Source organism: Mobula hypostoma, chromosome 5, assembly GCF_963921235.1.
Source record: "Mobula hypostoma chromosome 5, sMobHyp1.1, whole genome shotgun sequence".
Classification (NCBI taxonomy): domain Eukaryota; kingdom Metazoa; phylum Chordata; class Chondrichthyes; order Myliobatiformes; family Myliobatidae; genus Mobula; species Mobula hypostoma.
The window spans coordinates 4476937-4496341 of record NC_086101.1 but is presented as its reverse complement, the minus strand read 5'-3'; the positions used below and the strand labels follow the sequence as shown (position 1 = coordinate 4496341).

The window sequence follows — 19405 nt, the reverse complement described above, 5'->3', positions numbered from 1 at the left end:
CCTGAACTGATGTTTTTGCAGGGAAATGTACGAAGGACATGTGGTCGATGTTTAGAGATCTCTTGCAGGATGTTGGGGATAAATTTGTCCTGGTGAGGAAGATAAAGAATGGTAGGGTGAAGGAAATGTGGGTGACAAGTGAGGTGGAAAATCTAGTCAGGTGGAAGAAGGCAGCATACATGAGGTTTAGGAAGCAAGGATCAGATGGGTCTATTGAGGAATATAGGGAAGCAAGAAAGGAGCTTAAGAAGGGGCTGAGAAGAGCAAGAAGGGGGCATGAGAAGGCCTTGGCGAGTAGGGTAAAGGAAAACCCCAAGGCATTCTTCAATTATGTGAAGAGAAAAAGGATGACAGGAGTGAAGGTAGGACCGATTAGAGATAAAGGTGGGAAGATGTGCCTGGAGGCTGTGGAAGTGAGCGAGGTCATCAATGAATACTTCTCTTCGGTATTCACCAATGAGAGGGAACTTGATGATGGTGAGGACAATATGAGTGAGGTTGATGTTCTGGAGCATGTTGATATTAAGGGAGAGGAGGTGTTGGAGTTGTTAAAATACTTTAGGACAGATAAGTCCCCGGGGCCTGACGGAATATTCCCCAGGCTGCTCCACGAGGTGACAGAAGAGATTGCTGAGCCTCTGGCTAGGATCTTTATGTCCTCGTTGTCCACGGGAATGGTACCGGAGGATTGGAGGGAGGCAAATGTTGTCCCCTTGTTCAAAAAAGGTAGTAGGGACAGTCCAGGTAATTATAGACCAGTGAGCCTCATGTCTGTGGTGGAAAAGCTGTTGGAAAAGATTCTTAGAGATAGGATCTATGGGCATTTAGAGAATCATAGTCTGATCAGGGACAGTCAGCACGGCTTTGTGAAGGGCAGACTGTGTCTAACAAGCCTGATACAGTTCTGTGAGGAGGTGACCAGGCATATAGATGAGGGTAGTGCAGTGGATGCGATCTATATGGATTTTAGTAAGGCATTTGACAAGGTTCCACACAGTAGGCTTATTCAGAAAGTTAGAAGGCATGGGATCCAGGGAAGTTTGGCCAGGTGGATTCAGAATTGGCTTGCCTGCAGAAGGCAGAGGGTCGTGGTGGAGGGAGTATATTCAGATTGGAGGATTGTGACTAGTGGTGTCCCACAAGGATCTGTTCTGGGACCTCTACTTTTCATGATTTTTATTAATGACCTGGATGTCGGGGTAGAGGGGTGGGTTGGCAAGTTTGCAGATGACACAAAGGTTGGTGGTGTTGTAGATAGTGTAGAGGATTGTCGAAGATTGCAGAGAGACATTGATAGGATGCAGAAGTGGGCTGAGAAGTGGCAGATGGAGTTCAACCCAGAGAAGTGTGAGGTGGTACACTCTGGAAGGACAAACTCCAAGGCAGAGTACAAAGTAAACGGCAGGATACTTGGTAGTGTGGAGGAGCAGAGGGATCTCGGGGTACACGTCCACAGATCCCTGAAAGTTGCCTCACAGGTGGATAGGGTAGTTAAGAAAGCTTATGGTGTGTTAGCTTTCATAAATTCGAGGGATAGAGTTTAAGAGTCGCGATGTAATGATGCAGCTCTATAAAACTCTGGTTAGGCCACACTTGGAGTATTGTGTCCAGTTCTGTTCACCTCACTATAGGAAGGATGTGGAAGCATTGGAAAGGGTACAGAGGAAATTTGCCAGGATGCTGCCTGGTTTAGAGAGTCTGCATTATGATCAGAGATTAAGGAAGCTAGGGCTTTACTCTTTGGAGAGGAGGAGGATGAGAGGAGACATGATAGAGGTGTACAAGATAATAAGAGGAATAGATAGAGTGGATAGCCAACGCCTCTTCCCCAGGGCACCACTGCTCAATACAAGAGGACATGGCTTTAAGGTAAGGGGTGGGAAGTTCAAGGGGTATAGTAGAGGAAGGTTTTTCACTCAGAGAGTGGTTGGTGCGTGGAATGCACTGCCTGAGTCAGTGGTGGAGGCAGATACACTAGTGAAGTTTAAGAGACTACTAGACAGGTATATGGAGGAATTTAAGGTGGGGGCTTATATGGGAAGCAGGGTTTAAGGGTCAGCACTACTTTGTGGGCCAAAGGGCCTGTAATGTGCTGTACTATTCTATGTTCTATAAATCAAAATATTGAGTACAGGACATGGGATGTTATCTTGAAGTTGTGTAAGATGTAATTTGGAGTATTGTGTGCAGTTTTGGTCACTGAGGAGAGGAGGAGAAGATGGCAGTACAATGCAGCGCGCGGCCACTCCGGTGGTGATGTCTGTTATCTGTCAAGTAGGGAACCGTGCACAATTCTGATTTGATGGAGACAGACGTGAGAGCAAAGAGGAACATCCGGAGAAACTTCTGAAATGCCCGCTTCGCTGCCACTGTTACTGTGTGGTAACCGGAATCTCCGGAGCAGAAGACCCCGAAACCCTCAGCTTTGCTTGTTTCAGCGGCTGGGGAGAGGTCGAAGGCGCTCGGCAGAGGATGGCGCTCGGGAGGCTGTATCGGAGAGGCTGGTTGGAAGTTCGAAGTTTTCGGATGGATAGACTCAGTGTCGGCTGTGGTCAGCCGTTTCCAAGGCATCGGCAAGTTGTCGGTGCCTGGAGGTTTATGGCAGGGAGTTTCTCCCTTTGCCGCCTGCTATCAGGGACTCGGGAGTCGATCGGCACTTTGAGACTTTTTTTTTTACCGTGCCCATGGTCTGTTCTTTATCAAATTATGGTATTGCTTTGCTCTGCTGTAACTATATGTTATAATTATGTGGTTCTGTCAGTGTTAGTCTTTGGTTTGTCCTGTTTTTCTGTGACATCACTCTGGAGAAACATTGTATCATTTCTTAATGCATGCATGCATTTCTAAATGACAATAAATAAGGACTGAGTGTTCTTATAATCTAAAGCTAAATCTACCTACTGGAAAAATGTAAATAATATTAAAAGAGTGCAGAGAAAATTTACAAATATTGTCAGGTCTGGAAGACCTGAGTTATAAGGAAAGATTGAACAGGTTAGGACTTTATTCCTTGGAATATGGAAGACTAAGAGATTTGATTAAAAAAAAATTGAGGGGTTTAGATAGGGTAAATGTGAGCAGGTATTTTTCCTACTGAGGTTGGGTGGGACTACAACCAGAATTCATAGGTTAAAGGTGAAAGGTTTAAGGGAAACATGAGGAGCAACTTCATTCAGAGAGTGGTGAGAGTGAGAATGAGCTGTCAGCACGAGTGGTGTATGCGAGCTTGATTTCGACATTTCAGAGGAGTTTGGATAGGTACCTGTATGGGAAGGATATGGAGGGCTATTATCCCAGTGCAGATCGATGGGAGCAGAAGTCAGTCTCTCATGGTCCCAGATCACATCTTACAAAATGAGTGTAGGAGCCGAGAGGTAATGTTGCAGCTATATAGGACCCTGTTAGACCCCACTTGGAGTACTGTGCTCAGTTCTGGTCACCTCACTACAGGAAGGACATGGAAACTATAGAAAGGGAGCAGAGGAGATTTACAAGGATGTTGCCTGGATTGGGGAGCATGCCTTATGAGAATAGGTTGAGTGAACTCGGCCTTTTCTCCTTGGAGCGACGGAGGATGAGAGGTGACCTGATAGAGGTGTATAAGATGATGAGAGGCATTGATCATGTGGATAGTCCGAGGCTTTTCCCCAGGGCTGAAATGGCTAACACGAGAGGGCTTTTTTTTTTTACGGAGTGGTGAGTTCATGGAATGGGCTGCCAGCTATGGTGGTGGAGATGGATACGATAGGGTCTTTTAAGAGACTGCTGGATGGATACATGGAGCTCAGAAAAATAGAGGGCTATGGGTAAGCCTGGGTAGTTCTAAGGTAGGGACATGTCCGGCACAGCTTTGTGGGCCGAAGGTCCTGTATTGTGCTGTAGATTTTCTACGTTTTCTATGTTTCTGATCAGGAAAGCTGAGCAATGCCTGTACTTTTTTAAGGAAGCTGAAGAGAGCCGGACTTTGCACATCCATACTCAGGTCATTCTGCAGATGTGCAGTGGAGACAATCCCAACAAACTGCATGGTAGAGAAACAACACTACAGCAAACAGGATGGCGGGAGGGTGAGAGAGCAGCGTGCCACGCGTGCACAGCTCTCCGGTGAAAAATGATATCATATCCGTTAAATAGGGGCCGTGGACAATTCTATTTGATGGAGACGGACATGAAAGCACAGGGGAACATCTGGGAAAAATTTCTGAAACGCCCGTTCGCTGCTGTCGTTACTGCGTGGTCGGGAATCTTCCAGAGGGAAGACCTCAAAATCCCCGGCTTTGCCTGCTGTTGGCGACCGAGAAGGAGGTCGAATCATTCAGATAGAGATGGTGCTCAGTACTCAGTGTCGGAGAGCTGATCAGAGCTCGAAGTTTTCGGATGACTCAGAGTCGGACCGCGGTCGCGTATGCCAGGGAGAGTTTTTCTTCCTTCTCTCCGTCTCATGAGATGTGGGATATTCGAGAGACTTTGAACTTTTACTATGCTCACGGACTTCTTCATCAAGTTATGGTATTGTTGCACTGTTGTAACTATTATGTTATAATTTTGTGTTTTTGTCAGTTTTTTCAGTCTTGGTCTGTCCTGTGTTTTGTGATATCACACCAGAGGAAATATTGTATCATTTCTTAATGCATGCATTACTAAATGACAATAAAAGAGGACTGCGTGTCCTCATAATCTAATGGAAGTGAAAACTGCCCAATGCATTTGGAGCACCAGCTAACCTGCCATCAAGGACATACAGTATACAGTATAGCCAGAAAAGGGCCAGTAACATCATGAAGGATCCCACCCACCCTACTCATGGACTGTTTGTCCCACTCCCATCGGGGAGGAGGCTACGGAGCATCCACGACAGGACCACCAGACTCAAAAACAGTTACTTTCCCCAAGCAGTAAGGCTGATCAACACCCCGACTCACTAACCCTTCATTATTCCAATCAGTCACCCTATGTACAGCTGAGAGTTACGTCTCCTAATCGATCCATGAATACAAACTATCTTATGTATTTATACTTAATGTGAGTTATAAAAAATATTATTATTGTGCTGCATCAGATCTGGAGTAACAAGTTTATTTTTCATTTCACTTGTTCCCTTGTTTCCAGGAAATAACATGAAACTATGTTGAATCCTGTCAGAAGCTCTCTCTGCCCCGGTTTAGGAGAACCTGATCATGTCAAACTTGTTGTGACAAGAATCGCAGTTCACAATTAATGGTGACAAACACCAGCTTTGTGTTTCTTGGGAGCAGGAGCTTTCCAACTGCGGCTCTGAGTGAGAGCCGGCGAGTGTCGAGTGAGAGTGGAGAGCGCACAGACCGGAGGGAGAGGCCACGGTCAGAGTGCAGACAGTCTACGTTGCCAGCCTCCCCAGCCAGACTGCCAACGTTCGGGATCAACCAGGGATGCAGCGCCCCAGCTGCCTATGCAAGCCAGGGCAGTAGGAATTGGAGGGAACGCTGCCCCTCTCCACACAGCTGATGAATCCAAAGGAACATCACACACCACTTCAGTTTGGTGTCAGCGGTGTCGTAGGAATTGCCAGTCAGCTTTGAACTCAATGTCGGACTGCCTGAGGGACTCCAGCTCCAGAATTGTCCCTTGGGGTTTACTCCCAAAGCCTTCCCCATGAGTGGGTGTAGCCGCAAGGCAGCGGAGGCTTGAGATCAGAGGTGAGCTGCCAACCATGTCTGACGAGCCCCATCTGCTGAAAGTGACTGGTTTTAATGTGCTCAGTAACCTCCACGATCGGCAGAAGGAGCAGATATCTACACTCAGAGGTACCGAATAAAGTGACTACCGAGTTTCTTTCCAGGTCAAGGTAACATGCTGAAGCCAATGTCTATCAGAGAAATAGAGCAATACAGCATGGTTACAAGCCCTCCGCCTCCCCCCCCCCCCATACACCCGTCAAAGTGCTCAGTCCAACGTCTATCAGAGTTATACAGCGATACAGCATGGTTAAAAACCCTTCACCCTCCCCCCCCCATACACCTGTCCAAGTGCTTCCTCAATGACACTATTTAACCTGCTTCGACCACTGCCTCTGGGACTCACCATCCTCTGGGTGAAAAACCTGCCCCTCAGATCTCTGTTAAATCTTTCCCTCTCATCCTAAAGTCAATGATTGGGTAACAAATGCAGATAGAGCAAAGAGTTAAATTGTACCGCAGAGGCAAAATTCAAAAGAGCGAACAATGCAGGACTGAAGGTGCTGTGTTTAAATGTGCATAGCATTCGGAATAATGTGGATGAACTCATGGCCCAATTAGAGATGGGTCGGTGTGACATTCTGGATGTCAATGAGTCGTGTCTGAAAGAGGGCAGCAGTTGGGAGCTCGACATCAAAGGATTTACTTTGCATCAAAAGGACAGACAGGAAGGCGTAGGCGGTGGTGTGGCTCTGTCGGTAAAAGATGGAATTACATCTTTAGAAAGAGGTGACATAGGGTCAAAAAATGTTGAATCTTTGTGAGTGTCTTTAAGAATCTGCAAAGGTAAAAACACCACTACTGGAATCACATATAGGCCTCCAAATAGTAGCCAAGATGTGGGGTTGAGATTGCAAAAGGAGCTGAAAAAGGCATGTAATAAGGGCAATGTCACAATTGTAATGGGGGACTTCAAGATGCAAGAGGATTGGGAAAATCAAGTTGGTATCGAATCGCAAGAGAGGAAATTTGTTGAATGCCTATGAGATGGCTTTTTAGAGCAGCTTGTGCTTAAGCCTACTCGGGGAAAGGCTATTTCAGAGTGGATGTTATGTAATAACCCAGATCTTATTAGGGAGCTTAATGTAAGGGAATCCCTTCGGAGGCAGTGACCATGATATAGAACACAGAAAAGCTATATAGGATAATATAGAACATAGAAAAGCTATACAAGAGCCTCTCAGCGCTTGAACTCAATCCCACGGCTGATGAAGGCCAATACACCATACGCCTTCTTAACCACAGAGTCAACCTGCGCAGCTGCTTTGAAGGTCCTACGGACTTGAACCCCAAGATCCCTCTGATCCTCCACACTGCCAAGAGTCTTACCATTAATACTATATTCTGCCATCATATTTGACCTACCAAAATGAACCACTTCACACTTATCTGGGTTGAACTCCACCTGCCACTTCTCAGCCCAGTTTTTGCATCCTATCAATGTCCCACTGTAACCTCTGACAACTCTCCAGACTATTCACAACACCCCCAACCTTTGTGTCATCAGCAAATTTACTAACCCATCCCTCCACTTCCTCATCCAGGTCATTTATAAAAATCGCGAAGTGTAGGGGTCCCAGACCTGAGGCACACCACTGGTCACCGACCTCCATGCAGAATATGACCACTTTGTGCCTTCTGTGGGCAAGCCAGTTCTGGATCCACAAAGCAAGATCCCCTTGGATCCCATGCCTCCTTACATTCTCAACAAGCCTTGCTTGGGATACCTTATGAAATGCCTTGCTGAAATCCATATACACTACATCTACTGCTCTTCCTTCATCAATGTGTTTAGTCACATCCTCAAAAAATTCAATCAGGCTCGTAAGGCACGACCTGCCTTTGACAAAGCCATGCTGACTATTCCTAATCATATTATACCTCTCCAAATATTCATAAATCCTGCCTCTCAGGATCTTCTCCATCAACTTACCAACCACTGAAGTAAGACTCACTGGTCTATAATTTCCTGGGCTATCTCTACTCCCTTTCTTGAATAAGGGAACAACATCTGCAACCCCCCAATCCTGCAGAACCTCTCCTGTCCCCTTTGATAATGCAAAGGTCATTGCCAGAGGCTCAGAAATCTCCTCCCTTGTCTCCCACAGTTGCCTGGGGTACATCTCATCTGGTCCCGGTGACTTATCCAACTTGATGCTTTCCAAAAGCTCCAGCACAACCTCTTTCTTAATGTCTATATGCTCAAGCTTTTCAATCCGCTGTAAATCATCCCTAAAATCACCAAGGTCTTTTCCGTAGTGAATACTGAAGCAAAGTATTCAGTATTCAACATGATTGAATTCATACTGCATTTTGAGAGGGAGAAGCACAAGTCACATCTATCAGTATCACAATGGAATAAAGGGAATTACAGAGGCATGAGAGAGGAGCTTGCCCAGGTGGATTGGAGGAGGATACTGGCAGGGATGACAGCAGAACAGAGATGGCTGAAGTTTCTGGGAATAGTCCGCAAGGCGCAGCTCAGATATATCCCAAAGAAGAACTTGTTCTGAAATGGCAGGGGTACCAACTGTGGCTGACTAGGGAAGTTAAGGACTGCATAAAAGCCAAGGAAAGGGCATACAAGGTAGCAAAAGTTAGTGAGAAGTTGGACGATTGGGAAGCTTTTAAAATCCAACAAAAGGAAATTTAAAAGCTATAAGAAGAGAAAAGATGAAATATGAGGGCAGGCCAGCCAATAACATAAAGCAGGATGCCAAAAGTTTTCTTTTCCAGTTATATAAAATAAAGTACAAGAGAGCTGAGAGTTGATATTGGACCACGGGAACATGATGCTGGTGAGGTAGTAATGAGGGACAAAAAATGGCAGATGAACCTAATGGATACTTTGCATCTGTCTTCACTGTGGAAGACACTAGCAGTGTGCCAGAGGTCCGAGTGTGTCAGGGAGCAGGAGTGAGTGCCATTGCTATTACAAAGGAAAAAGTGCCAGACAAATTCAAAGGTCTTAAGGTGGCAAACACAAGGAATTCTGCAGATGCTGGAATTTCAGGCAACACACATAAAAGTTGCTGGTGAACGCAGCAGGCCAGGCAGCATCTCCAGGAAGAGGTACAGTCAACGTTTCGGGCTGAGACCCTTCAACCTGATGTAGGGTCTCAGCCCAAAACGTCGACTGTACCTCTTCCTAGAGATGCTGCCTGGCCTGCTGCGTTCACCAGCAACTTTTATGTGTGTTGCTGGTCTTAAGGTGGGTAAGTTACCTGGACCAGATGAATTATATCCCAGAGTCCTGAGAGAAGTTGCTGAAGAGATAATGGATGCATTGCTCATGATCTTTCAAGAATCACTTGATTCTGGCATGGTCCCAGAGGACTGGAAGATTGCAAATGTCACTCCATTCTTTAGGAAGGCAGGAACGCAAAAGAAAGGAAGTTATAGGCCATTTAGCCTCACCTCAGTGGTTGGGAAAGTGCTGGAGTCTATTATTAAGGGTGAGGTTTCAAGGGACTTAGAGACTAATGATAAAATAAGTCAAAGTCAGCATGATTTCTGTAAGGGGAAATCTTGCCTGAGTTCTTCGAGGAAGTAACAACATGCTGACAAAGGAGAGGCAGTGGAGAAACAAGAGAAAATCTGCAGATGTTGGAAATCTGAGCAACACAAACAAAATGCTGGAGGAACTCAGCCAGCCAGGCAGCATCTATGGAAAAATGCACAGTCAATGTTTCGGGCCAAAACCCTTCAGTCTGAAACATCGACTTTACTTTTTCCCATAGATGCTGCCTGGCCTGCTGAGTTCCTCCAGCATTTTGTGTGGAAGAGACAGTGGCTGTCATTTTCTTGGATTTTCAGAAGGCATTTGATAAGGTGCCACACATGAGGCTGCTTAACAAGATAAAATCCTGTGGCGTTACGGGAAAGATACTGGCATGGATAGAGGAATGGCTGACAGGCGGGAGGCAGAGAGTGGCAATAAAAGGGGGCTTTTTCTGGTTGGCTGCCAGTGACTAGTGGTGTTCCTCAGGAGTCAGTATTGGGACCGCTACTTTTCACATTGTTTGTCAGTGATTTGCATAATGGAATTGATGGCTTTGTGGGTGATACGAAGATAGGTGGAGGGGTAGGTAGTGCTGAGGAAGCAATGCAATTGCAGCAGGACCTAGACAAACTGGAAGAATGGGCGAAAAAGTGGCAGATGGAATACAATGTTGGGAAATGTACAATAATGCACTTTGGTAAAAGGAACAATAGTGCAGACTATTATCTAGATGGGGAGAAAGTCCAAACATCAGAGGTGCAGAGGGAATTGGGAGTCCTCATGCAAGACTCAGAAGGTTAATTTACAGGTTGAGTCAGTGATAAAGAAGGCAAATGAAATGTTGGCATTTATTTCAAGGGGAATAGAGTATAAAAATGAGGAGATAATGCTGAGGCTTTATAAGACTCTAGTCAGGTTACACTTGAAGTATTGTTTACAGTTTTGGGCCCCAGATCTCAGAAAGGATGTGTTGTCATTGGAGAGAGTCCAGAGGAGGTTGACAAGGATGATTCTGGGAATGAAGAGGTTAATGTATGAAGAGCTTTTGGCAGCTTTGGGCCTGTACTCACTGGAATTTAGATGAATGCAGGGGGATTTCACTGAAATGTTGAACAGACTAGATAGGGTGGATGTGGAGAGGATGTTTCCTGTGGTGGATTTATCCAGAAGTAGAGGACACAGCCACAACATTGAGGGGTGACCTTTTAGAACAGAGGTAAGGAGGATTTTTTTTTGCCAGAGAGTCGTGAATCTGTGGAATGCTCTGCCACAGAGAGCGGTGGAGGCCAAGTCCGTGGATATATTTAAGGTGGAAGTTGATCGTTTCCTGATTGGTCGGGGCATCAAAGGTTATGGCAAGAAGGCAGGTGTGTGGGGTTAAGTGGGATCCAGAGATCAGCCATGATGGAACAGCGGAGTAGACTTGATGGGCTGAATGGCCTAATTCTGCTCCTATGTTTTGTGGTCTTATGGTCTAAATATATGCCCTCGAATTCTGGTCTCCCCTACCCTGGAGAAAAGGTCTCCCCTACTCACTTTATGGATGCCTCTCATAATTTCAAATATCTTCTATCCATGCTGGTGTCTTTCCTGTGCCATGGGCTCTTACCCTGCTTAGCAGCATCATGTGCGGCATTTTGTCAAAGGCCTGTGGTCAGGTCAGAGCCAGACAGGACTAGGGTCGCAAAATCCCTCCCCTGAACACCGGGATAGGAACTGGCTTATTAGATATAGTGAAAAGCTTGTCTTACATACTGCTTATTCCGATCAGCTCGTGACACAGGGTATTGAAGCGGAATCAGGTAAACCTATAAGAATGCGGAATAAATTAGCAGCTCCCGAAAACGTGCGGTGCCAGTAAATGATAAAGTGCAGGATCATAATGAGTTGGGTTCTGAGGTCAAGAGTCCATCTTATCCTGCAAGTGATCCAATTAAGAGTCTGATAAAAGCTGTCCTTGAGATTGGTGTTGGGTGCTTTACAGTTTTTAGTACCTCCTGCCAATGTGGTGGGGGGGGTGGTGAGAGAATGTCTGCTGTGGGCATGAGAGGGAGAAACAGGTTGTTCTGGGCAGCAGGGAAGCTGCAGAAACAAAAGACATGTCTCTGTTTGGACGCCCAGGACAAGCTGCTGTCCGCGGCCTACGCCCCAGTAGGGGGTGATGGGGTTAACTCCATCTCCCTGCATTTGACCCATCACCCTCTTTTCTCGCTACCGCTGTCAGGGAGGAAATGCGGGGGCCTTGGGTCCCACACCACCGGGTTCAGGAGCAGTCGTCACCCTGCACCCACCGGGCTGCTGGACCGGCTTCGCTCCCTCAGCACCGAACGAGCCATGTAGCCGTGGACTCGCGGTTCAGGACTCTGTGGTTGACAGTCCATGTGCGTCCTTTTTTTAAAAAATGCGAAAACTTTCTCTCTTACTATTTCCGCGATTTGATCAAGGCACTTCAGTGCTGAACCGACGCTGTTGCGGCGGCCTGCAGCCTCTGCACTCGCCTCAGTGCTGACCTGAACTGGCTCCCTGCCTGCGGCCTGCAGCTATCTGACTCTCGGACCGGCTACATTCCCCTCAGCACTGAAGTGGCTCTGTGCCTGCGGCCTGCAGCTATCTGACTCTCGGACCAGCTACATTCCCCTCAGCACTGAACTGGCTCCCTGCCTGCGGCCTGCAGCTATCTGACTCCTGGACCCTGCTACATTCCCCTCAGCACTGAACTGGCTCCCTGCCTGCGGCCTGCAGCTATCTGACTCTCGGACCGGCTACATTCCCCTCAGCACTGAACTGGCTCCGTGGCTGTGGCCTGCAGCTATCTGACTCTCGGACCGGCTACATTCCCCTCAGCACTGAACTGGCTCCGTGGCTGTGGCCTGCAGCCATCTGACTCCTGGACCGGCTACATTCCCCTCAGCACTGAACTGGCTCCGTGGCTGTGGCCTGCAGCTATCTGACTCCTGGACTGGCTACATTCCCCTCAGCACTGAACTGGCTCCGTGCCTGTGGCCTGCAGCCATCTGACTCTCGGACCAGCTACATTCCCCTCAGCACTGAACTGGCTCCGTGGCTGTGGCCTGCAGCCATCTGACTCCTGGACCGGCTACATTCCCCTCAGCACTGAACTGGCTCTGTGCCTGTGGCCTGCAGCTATCTGACTCCTGGACTGGCTTGACGCCTGTGGAGTCAGTTTCGGAGACTCTGCGGTTCATGTTCTGTGAGTTATTTGTTTATTTTTTGTTGTCGTTCGCACAATTCGTTCTTTGTTTTGCCAGAGAGTGTTTGACGGCCTTTGTGTGGGAGTGGGGGGGAGGTGGTTAATAGTTTTCGTGGTGTTTCCTTGTTCTGCGGCCGCCTGCAAGGAGACGGAACTCTGCACACACACTTTGATAATAAATAGTGTACTTTGAACTTTCAAGTAAGTGAGACTGAATCAGCTCGTGGGGAGCGTGAATTGGTTTAATGTGGCACATGAACGGTTTACAGGGGAAAGTTAGTCTTGCACATCGTCCCTACTGATTACACAGTGCGTTACCATAGAACAAGGGAAAACAACAACAGAATGCAGAATAAAGTGTAGCAGCTCCAGAGAGAGGGCAGCGCAGTTCAATTAAGCCATGATTTACGAGGACAGTGAGGTCGACTGCAAGGTCATGAAACAACTGGCATTGCTGGGTCACTGCAAATGTTCACAGCTCAAAGTACATCATTTATTATCAAAGTGTGTGTATATTATACAAACTTGGGTTTTTGTCTTCTGGCAGGCAGCCGCAAGACAAGGAAACACAATAAAACCCGGGACCCGGTGACCCAGCACTGCCAGTGTAGTTTACCCCCGTTGGTTCAAGAGCCTGCTGGTTGAGTGGCAATAATTATTCCTGAACCTGGTGGTGCAGGTCCTGAGGCTCCTGTACCTTCTTACTGCAGAAAGCAGCAAGAGGAGAGCATGTAAAAACACAAACATGAGGAAATCTGCAGATACTGGAATTTCAAGCAACACACATAAAAAGTTGCTGGTGAACGCAGCAGGCCAGGCAGCATCTCTAGGAAGAGGTACAGTCGACGTTTCGGGCCAAGGACTAACTGAAAGAAGAGATGGTAAGAGATTTGAAAATGGGAGGGGGAGGGGGAGGGGGAGGGGGAAATTCAAAATGATAGGAGAAGACAGGAGGGGGAGGGATGGAGCCAAGAGCTGGACAGTTAATTGGCAAAAGGGATACAAGGCTGGAGAAGGGAGAGGGCCATGGGATGGGTGGCCTAGGGAGAAAGACAGGGAGGGGAGCCCAGAGGATGGGCAAGGAGTTATAGTTATACATAATGTACTGGTTGGGCACAGGAGTACATTCAGTCAGAGACTCATTCCACCGAGCTGCAACACAGAGCGTCATAGGAAGTCATTCCTGCCTGTGGCCATCAAACTTTACAACTCCTCCCTTGGAGGGTCAGACACCCTGAGCCAATAGGCTGGTCCTGGACTTATTTCATAATTTACTGGCATAATTTACATATTACTATTTAACTATTTATGGTTCTATTACTATTTATTATTTATGGTGCAACTGTAACGAAAACCAATTCCCCAGGGATCAATAAAGTATGACTATGACTATGTGAGAGGGACAGAGGGAGAAAAAGAGAGAGAGGAAAAAATATATAAATATAAATAAATAAGGGATGGAGTACGAAGGGAGGTGGGGCATTAACGGAAGTTAAGAGAGCATGTTCTGGGTTTTTGGGGTCGCTGATGATGGTGGCTACTTTCCTGCGACAATGCTCAGTGTTGCGGGGGGGGGGGGGTGCTGTGGCAGCTCTACCCGTGATGGACAGGGCCGTATCCATCAGAGTTTGTGGGAGTTTCCATTCAAGGGCATCGGTGTTTCTACATCAGGTGTGATGCAGCCAGTCAATGTTCTCTCCACCACACATCTATAGAAGTTTGTCAGAGTTTTAGATGTTGTGCCGTATCCCCTCAAACTTAAGGGAGTAGACGCGTTGCGTGTTTTCTTTGTAATTGCACTTACACAGAGCATGGTTTATAGAAAACTGAATGGCCACGTGGGAGGAAAGGGTTAGACTGATTTTGGAATAGGTTAAAGGTTTGGAACAACATTGTGTGCCAAACACCCTCACTGTGCTGCAATGTCCAGTGATGGACAGGACATCACAACAAAAGGCAAGTCAGAACAAGCCGGTACATTGCACCAAGCTCAAGGACAGCTCCCCCCCCTCTCTCCCCCCCCCGCCGCTGGTTTAAGACGACTGAACAAAAAATGGACCCTCGACCTCACAGTCTACCTTGTAATGACTTTGCACTTACTATCTGTCTGGAATGGGAACACTTTATTCTGCACTCTGCTATTGCTTCCCTTGTAATACCTCGATGTACTGTTATGATGAACTGATCTGTAGGCATGGCAAGCAAAACAGTTTCACTGTATCTGTGGCAATAATATACCCGTTGGTAATTTTGTTAGATTGGAAAGATACAACTAGTTCACTGACCCAAGGACGGTCGGTTATTTACCATCTATGCTCATAAGTGGTAGGAGGAAACAGACAGCAAGATATCCAAGTTCACTGATGACATAATAATAGACGGGAGAATTACAGGAAAACTATCTCCACTGTGGGATGGGATGTCTACACGAGAACGATCTCGACTGTGGGATAGGAGGTCTACACAGGAACAGTCTCCGCACACACGAGAATGATCTCCATTGTGGGACGGGAGATCCACACGAGAATGATCTCCATTGTGGGACGGGAGGTCTACATGAGAACGATCTCTGCTATGGGCTGTGGGGGTCTACAGTGGAACAATCTGCACTGTGAGACAGGATGTCCACACAGGAACGAGCTCCACTGTGGGATGGGAAGACTACACAAGAACGATCACTGCTGTGGGATGGGAGATCTACACAAGAATGATCTCCTCTGTGGGACAGGAAGTCTACATGAGAACAATATCTGCTGTAGGATGGGAGGTCCACATGAGAATGATCTCCATTGTGGGATGTGAGGGTCTACACAATAACAATTTCCACAGTGGGATGGAAGGATTACTCGAGAATGACATTTGCTGTGGGACGGGAGGGTTACTCGAGAACAATCTTTGTTGTGGGATCAGAGTATTACCTGTGAATGATCTCCACTGTGGGATGGGAGGTGTACACAAGAATGATCTCCACTGTGGGACTGGGGGTGTAGACGAGAATGAACTCCACTGTGGGATGGGAGATCTACACAAGAATGATCACTGTAGGATGTGGGGGTCTACACGGGAAAGATCTCCACTGTGGGATCTACACAGAAATGATATCCACTGTAGGATGTGGGGCTCTACACGGGAAAGATCTCCACTGTGGGATGTGGGGGTCTACACGGGAATGATCTCCACTCTGGGATGTGGGAGTCTACACGGGAAAGATCTCCACTGTGGGATGTGGGGTCTAGACGGAAATGATATCCACTGTGGGATGTGGGGGTCTAGACGGAAATGATATCCACTGTGGGATGTGGGGGTCTACATGAGGGCAATCTCCATTGTGGGATGGGAGGTCCACACGAGAGAAATCTCCATTGTGGGACGGGAGGTCCACACGAGAGAAATCTCCAGTGTGGGACGGGAGGTCCACACGAGAGAAATCTCCAGTGTGGGACGGGAGGTCCACACGAGAGAAATCTCCAGTGTGGGACGGGAGGTCCACACGAGAGAAATCTCTAGTGTGGGACGGGAGGTCCACACGAGAGAAATCTCCAGTGTGGGACGGGAGGTCCACACGAGAGAAATCTCCAGTGTGGGACGGGAGGTCCACACGAGAGAAATTTCCAGTGTGGGACGGGAGGTCTACACGAGAGCAATCTCCATTGTGGATGGGTGGTCTACACGAGAGCAATCTCCATTGTGGATGTGGGGCTCTACACGGGAAAGATCTCCACTGTGGGATGTGGGGGTCTACATGGGAATGATCTCCACTCTGGGATGTGGGAGTCTACACGGGAAAGATCTCCACTGTGGGATGTGGGGTCTAGACGGAAATGATATCCACTGTGGGATGTGGGGGTCTAGACGGAAATGATATCCACTGTGGGATGTGGGGGTTTACATGAGAGCAATCTCCATTGTGGGACGGGAGGTCCACACGAGAGAAATCTCCATTGTGGGACGGGAGGTCCACACGAGAGAAATCTCCAGTGTGGGACGGGAGGTCCACACGAGAGAAATCTCCAGTGTGGGACGGGAGGTCCACACGAGAGAAATCTCCAGTGTGGGACGGGAGGTCCACACGAGAGAAATCTCCAGTGTGGGACGGGAGGTCTACACGAGAGCAATCTCCATTGTGGATGGGTGGTCTACACGAGAGCAATCTCCATTGTGGATGGGGGGCTCTACACGAGAGCAATCTCCATTGTGGGATGGGTGGTCTACACGGGAATGATCTCCCCTGTGGAATGGGGGTGAGAGGCTGTACAAGAATGATCTGCACTGCGGGACGGGATGTCTACACGGGAACGAAGTGCTCTGTGGGATGGGAGGTCTACATGCGTACGATCTCGGCTATGGGATGGAAAGTCACTCGAGAATAATCTCCACAGTGGGGCAGGATGTCAGAACGATCTCCACAGTTGGATGGGAGGTCTACACGAGAACAACTTTCACTGTGCCGCAAAAAAAAAACAAGCAACTGCTGGGAAGGAAGAAACCAAACAGCCAAATATCCCGGCAACTAACCACGGCCCGTATTTTCTCTTGTCCACACTGCACCAGAATATGTGAATTCTGTATCGGCCTCTACTGCCACCCGAGAACTCGCCAAGAGACAACCCCTGAGGGGAACATCATACTCAACCCACGTGGTCACATTCCTCGATCAGAGGGCATATTTTGCTGAGGTATTTGGATTCCCCAAAGGAACAGAGACAGGCAGAGTGATCAGACAAATGGAATTTCATTCGTCTCGTCACACAATCCGCAATGTGTCATCCAAAGGCAGATTATCTGGGCGTCAACATCCCTGAAGATCTATCCTTGGCCCAGAATTAGCCCAAAACTTCAGAGTTCAAAGTGAAGTGCATTTCTACCCCGAGATTCGGTTTCTTGTGGGCATTCGCAGTCAATGCGAAGAAACACCACACACAATGAAATCACCCAAAGACCGCACACAACAGGAGGGACAAACACCAGTGTGCAAAAGAGAGCAAACTTTGCAAATACAAAATAAATACGCAATAAATATCAAGAACATGAGATGAATGGGTCCATAGGTTGCGGGAGGAGTTCAGTGATGGGGGTGAGTGAAGTTATTCCCTTTAGTTCAAGAGGCCGATGGTTGAGAGGTGACTACTGTTCCTGGACCTGGTGGGTCCTGCGGCTCCTGTACCTTCTTCCTGATGGCAGCCTCCCAGCCCCGGCTGAACCGGGGTAACAGGACATCCCGGATGATTGTTGACGCCGTGGCGTCAGAGACCGCAAATCTTGGGCCCGGCGACGAGCGGGCGGGAATAAACAGCCCACACTTCCTGGTCCAGACCTCCTGGCTCTCTGCATTCCGCCGCCCAACGCCCCCAAAACCTCCGGACTGGCCGGCGGTGACGAGTGCGGCCTTCGCCTCAGTCATCCTGGGGACAGCTCCGCACGCACGCACACTCACACAACACCGCAATCGCTGCTGGGGGGTGTTAAACTTCCCATCCGAGCGCACACAGGCTCCGCGACCCAGCGGGGCTCCCCTCCCGCAAAACTCCGTCAGCGCGACAGCTCAGCCGCGAGTTCGATGTGAAACCTGCTCCCAGATGCAAGCAGGAAAAAGCAGCATCCCCCATGGCCCAGGACATGCCCTCTTCTCGTTGCTACCATTAGAGAGGAGGTACAGGAGCCGGAAGGAACATTTCAGGAACCGTTTTTTCCCTCCACCACCAGATTTCTGAATGAACCCATCAGCAGCACTGATATATACCATTGAGAGCATTGAATGGGAGCTGACCCCTACTACCCTCCCCGGCCGTGTCAACCTTAAGAGTCATAGTCTTTACTAAGTATTACAAAGAACAACACATTTCACGGCCGATGTCGGCGATATTAAACCTGACCGATTCCGTCCCCCTCCACAACCGGTGGAATGAAACCAGCCTCGCCGACACACCGCAACCCCCACCGAAAAGCCGATAACACGGGCTTCCCTCTGTGTCGGCGCCCGTCCAAAACGACCTTCAGTCTGAGGTCCCGGGTAAATATTAACATTTCTCAGACACTGGCGGTCCAAACTTTCATCAGACTTCCGTGTGGAGAAAAGTTTCACCTCAGAATCAAAGCGAGCTTCTTCCCTTTCAGGATCAAGGTGTAAGCGCCGGGAGAACATTCGGGCCCCGGTTCCAACTCTGCCGGCCAGAGGTCGGCCGCCCGCGGGGCGAGGGAGAAAGAGGGGAGGGGGAGACGAGAGGGGAGGAGACGTGTAGGGGCGGAAGAGATGGGTGGGGAGGGGGATTGAAGGCGAGAAGTGGTTTGAGAGCTGGTATGGAGGATAGGAGAGGGGAGGAAAAGGGTGGAGTGGGAGAATACAGTGGGGAGAGGGGGGTTGTAGGGGGTTGAATGGGGTCGTAGCAGGGTGAATGGGAACGTCGGGGGAAAGGGGGAGATCTTAGGCGGAGAGGGGGATCGTAAGGGGGAGGTGGAGAGGCTGGATCGGAGGGGAAATGGTGGGTGGTAGGGGGTGATCGCAGGGAGAGAGGGAGGGGATCCTGTGGTGATAGAAGGCGACAGTGGGAGGGGGCGGTGGATCGTAGGGGAGCAGGGGGAGAGGGGCGGGGATTGTAAGGTAGAAGGCAAGGGGGGGGGGGAGAGTGGACTAGGTCAAAGGAAGGCTCCTGAGAGGAGAGTTGTCAAGGTAGACTGACACCACTAATCTCTGCGGTAGTCCCTAGGGCGAGTTTGTTGTTAACACTCTAATCCGAACCACAAACACCTCGCTGCCGCACACCCAATACAGAGTGAGACATACCCAACCCCTTCCTCCATTCCCTCCTCCTCCGCTGCCCCCTTACCGTAGGGCTCCGACTCCTTCCCTTCCGCTTTCTTCTTCTTGCCCATCTCGGGGCTGCCGCCGCTCTCCCCGAACCCTCACCTGTGGATGCCGCGCTGCGTCACCACACCTGTTCCCCTCCAGTTCCGGCTAGCCATGCCCCCTGTCAGGTGAGG

General features: G+C 48.7%; 1 protein-coding gene across 1 annotated transcript in view; it reads right to left on the bottom strand.

Annotated features, from left to right (window-relative positions):
* The window catches only part of slc44a4 (solute carrier family 44 member 4), a 95980-nt gene extending 76575 nt beyond the window's left edge, over positions 1-19405 (bottom strand). Inside the window, exon 1 of the mRNA XM_063047902.1 lies at positions 19252-19405. Within this exon, the coding sequence (XP_062903972.1) occupies positions 19252-19297 (46 nt within the window). The 5' untranslated portion in view covers positions 19298-19405. The remainder of the gene's footprint in view (positions 1-19251) is intronic.